Source organism: Nanorana parkeri, unplaced genomic scaffold, assembly GCF_000935625.1.
Source record: "Nanorana parkeri isolate BGI_ZX_2015 unplaced genomic scaffold, ASM93562v1 scaffold5, whole genome shotgun sequence".
Classification (NCBI taxonomy): Eukaryota; Metazoa; Chordata; class Amphibia; order Anura; family Dicroglossidae; genus Nanorana; species Nanorana parkeri.
The window spans coordinates 599,565-603,442 of record NW_017306273.1 but is presented as its reverse complement, the minus strand read 5'-3'; the positions used below and the strand labels follow the sequence as shown (position 1 = coordinate 603,442).

General features: G+C 38.9%; 1 protein-coding gene across 1 annotated transcript; it reads right to left on the bottom strand.

The window, feature by feature from the left end:
* Nucleotides 1-1,469: 1,469 nt before the first annotated feature.
* On the bottom strand, nt 1,470-3,372 carry HES3 (hes family bHLH transcription factor 3). The gene is made up of 4 exons (XM_018576532.1): nt 3,328-3,372; nt 3,131-3,226; nt 2,957-3,038; nt 1,470-1,888 (listed from the first exon to the last, which is right to left on the bottom strand). Exons 1-4 carry the CDS (start codon nt 3,370-3,372, stop codon nt 1,470-1,472), a joined length of 642 nt encoding a protein of 213 aa, XP_018432034.1.
* Nucleotides 3,373-3,878: the final 506 nt, after the last annotated feature.

Genomic DNA, 3,878 nt, shown 5'->3' with positions numbered 1-3,878 from the left:
GAAACAACCTTAACCAGAAGTGTATACACCACTGTAACGTATTGGATTCCAGAACTTTTGTGATCTTTTGTGTGGATTAAATAAACAGTTATGTACAGCCAAGACCTTTTATTTAAATCTTGGATAGAGTAGGGAAGGGTTAACCCTGTCAGTTAATTTTTTCAGTCTTTTTCCAGTTAGGGAACTTTCTCTTCAAATGCACACAACAGTTTTCTAGCAATATTAGACACTTTCCGCCAGCAAGTTATCACAAAAATAATCAACTAAGGCAATAACTAACTAATAAACAACTAATCAATTAAGGCAACCAACACTGTGCCATAAAATGATTATAAACTATTGGCTGTAGGTTACAGTTTTGTAAAGGATAGTTGAAAGTGACTGAAACTTCCCTGCATATGCCATTGCCAACATTATTTTAAAGGCTGTAAGTTGCTTAACTAACTAGAGGCTCAGTTCACAAAGCTAACACACCAGGATAAGGATCCTTATTTTCCAAAAAGTTATTTTCAGCTTTAATGAGATTTGAACATTGCAGTCACATGGCTAAAATACTTTTGCATTTTTATATTTAATAAGCAAATATATGTTCATGTTGTTGTGTAGGCACAAACAAATAAACAAACAAATTTAAAGTGAACTAGATTTATTTTTGCAACACTTTAGGATGAATCCACTGGCTAGTTATAATTAATCAGGAAATGCTTCCCACTAACTTCTGTAGCAGCAGAGTTTTTTGGTAATTGGTCAACGTAGTTAGCAAGGTGTGTGCTGGGTGAACGGTCTTCTCAATGCCCCCTCCATGTCACCTAGGGTGCCCTCTAGACTCATCCTCCCTAAACTGTTGGAAGCTGAGGATTGATGCACCAGATTAAGGAAGGCACTTCTATGGTTAAAAGAGGAGTGCATAAACAACAACAAAAAACAACAACTATAAGGTGCTGCACTGGGGTGGGGGACGTTTTCAGCAAAAAAATCGATTTGCCCAGAGATAGGCTTTAAGTGTGTGTATTTTTAAATGATAAATAAAATCCCATTTACAAGCACACCAAAGTTGTCGCATTGTTCTATTTCCAGTATGTGTTCAAAAATAAAAAAATAAAATAACACTTAGACTAAAAAATAATTGCACTTATTTAGACAAAATAACCAAGTGTCCATACGCTGCACATTTTTCATTACCTGTGAACATTCTGAATTTTATTATATATCTCTGGATAAATCTCCAACCTTTTTCTAAATGCAAAATGATGACGAAAGACATTTCTGCAAAAAATTATATTTATTGTACATTAGGCATAAGATACACAGTATTTATAAATAAAGGCCTATGTAATCTACACAATTAGACAAACAAATGGGATTCTATGTCTGGCATATACCAAATAATTTATATTCTTATAAAGAACACATTCTTCTTTCTCCTAGGGAGCTATATATATATATAATAGTCTTTGTAGTTGGGCTTCTCACCAGGGTCTCCACACACTCTGAGCTGGACCTCTGTTGCTGTCAGTAGCCGATACAATGGGACTAAGACTTGGTGATACAGACTGGGTAGGACCACCGGTTGCTTGGCATGGTGATGGATGGAGGGGCACTGATTTGAGCTTGATGGGTAGATTCACAGTGCCAGGTTGGCTCAGGTTAGCAGAGAGCAGGTGATCCCTGGTGATGATGGTTGGAGATGATGTACTGCAAATGATGCTGTCCTTGGTCCTGAACCCAGTTATATTAGCAGGAGGCAGAAGTGTACATACATCCTGGACCAGACCCAGGGGACCAGGAGGAACAAAGTCCTCTGACTTCATCAGAAACTGGTTGACACTGTTCAGACAATTCCTAAATCCAGCCTGGTACTCAGCACTTCTGATGATGGGACCAGCTGCTAAAGAGAAAAAGGCATGGTTAGGATAATGAGATTGATACTCAACAGATATACAAAATTAGAAATGTGGTTCTTATTGTGGCTAGAATAGGTAAAAATTAGAACCGCTGCCAGTTTTATATTACTCTCTGGATCCCTGCTGGAAAAATTCACCCTCTCTATCTTTACTGGTGTCACCAGTACTGAAACTAAAGAAGAACCTCAAATTATCTGTTCTCACTGGAACGAGGATAGAGGGGAAATGTTCCAAAAGGGACACATGTTCCAGTGACAACTAAGAAAGGATTTCCCTTACTTTGTAGAGATATCTTATTATTTCCTGTCATGTCTCCAAGACAGGAATTGAAGGAAAATCTCTCCTGTGGTACACAGACCACAAAAAGAACTTGACCAGTGTTTTAACCATTCCCTACCTTATCCAAAGCTTAAAAAAAAAGGTTTGGCTTTACATAAACTTGAAGAAAAACCTTTGAGATAAATAGTTGGTCTGCAACTACCACGCTCCTTCTAAAAACCTAGCTGCCTGGCTGTCTCCGCTTCAATACTTTCTCACAACCTCAGAGCGAGTAAGTAACATCAGACTGATGTCAATATCAGATATGAAATGTTTTTTCATGTCTATATTTCAACATTAAATTCACTGAAGCAGAGTAAAAGTCAGGCAGCAATAATTCCAGAAGGCGAGGCAGTAATGGTACTCTCCGTATTTCTCTCAGCATTTGACAAAATAAGAGAGAGATAAGAGAACAGGATGATAGGAAAGGAAAAGAAAAGCAGATAGGATTGAGAGAAAGAAAGACAGACACAGAGACAGCAGAGAGTAAGGAAGAAAAGGAAAAAAGAAAGAGTAAATGTTAGTTTTAAGAATGGAAGAAATGTATGTTTAATGGAACAAATAGTCAAATATCATAAAGGAGAGATCAAGAGAGAGGAGGAGGTAGAGTTCTGGTCGGAATTTTTGTGTCAATGTTGTTTTCCCATAGTGTGTAATGGTAACTAATGAAGCACATGTATATCTTATATCTGAATGTAATGTCTCCATAAATGAAATCCCAGAACATTATTCACCTTGTACAGAACTTTGAAGGGTCTTCAGATACTTCACTGTTAGTTCCAGTATGTCTGCTTTCTCCAGTTTGCGTTTTCTGATCTGGGAAAGGAATAAACATCATTATTACACTACTGTCCCCCATTCAGTGATACTTGTGTAAGACTGTCAGGATGTGCTTATCCTATACTTACATTCTGGGAATAATTCCTCTCCAGAAGAGACTTGAGCTGTTCCAGGGATACGTTGATTCTGGCTCGTCTTTTCTTTTCCATTAATGGTTTAGAAACCTGTAGAGACAATTATAAATTAACTTTGTGTTACCCTGTGTCACACTAACACAGAGCTTATGGCATTGCATGGGAAGATACCATCAAACCAAAGTACTGACCTTTCTGAAGCTGCTGGGCTGCCTGGACTCTGTGTGGGTCACCATAGTGGAGGAGCAGGAGACTAGTACTACAACAGGCAGAAGAGTTAGTAGCTGTAGTACTGCCACTGAAGGAATGCCCATATATACCATCCCTCTATTTACATGTCAATAGGACACTTGACCTGTGGCCTCTGGCTCTGAAAAGACAAAGAGTCACTCCAATGTCCAGTCAACCATGAAGTCTTTTATAACCCAGTGACTGAACTGAGCACTGCTGGGCTTATTGAGCCTTCACATATAGAGAGATTCAGCCTTGCATAGACAGAAGGACACATAAGAGGTGTAAGGCTGATAGATGATTTGTGTAACCTAGAAGAGGGAGAATACAAGAGGAAAATAATGATGGGAGAAATGACAGAGAGAAAGAGAGAGAGACGAAGGAAGATAATAGAAAAAAAATGGGGAGTAGATGGAGAAGAGAACAAAATGGAGAGAGAGAGAGAGAGAGAGAGAGAGAGAGAGAGAGAGAGAGAGAGAGAGAGAGGGAGAGAGGGGGGGGGGGGGGGGGG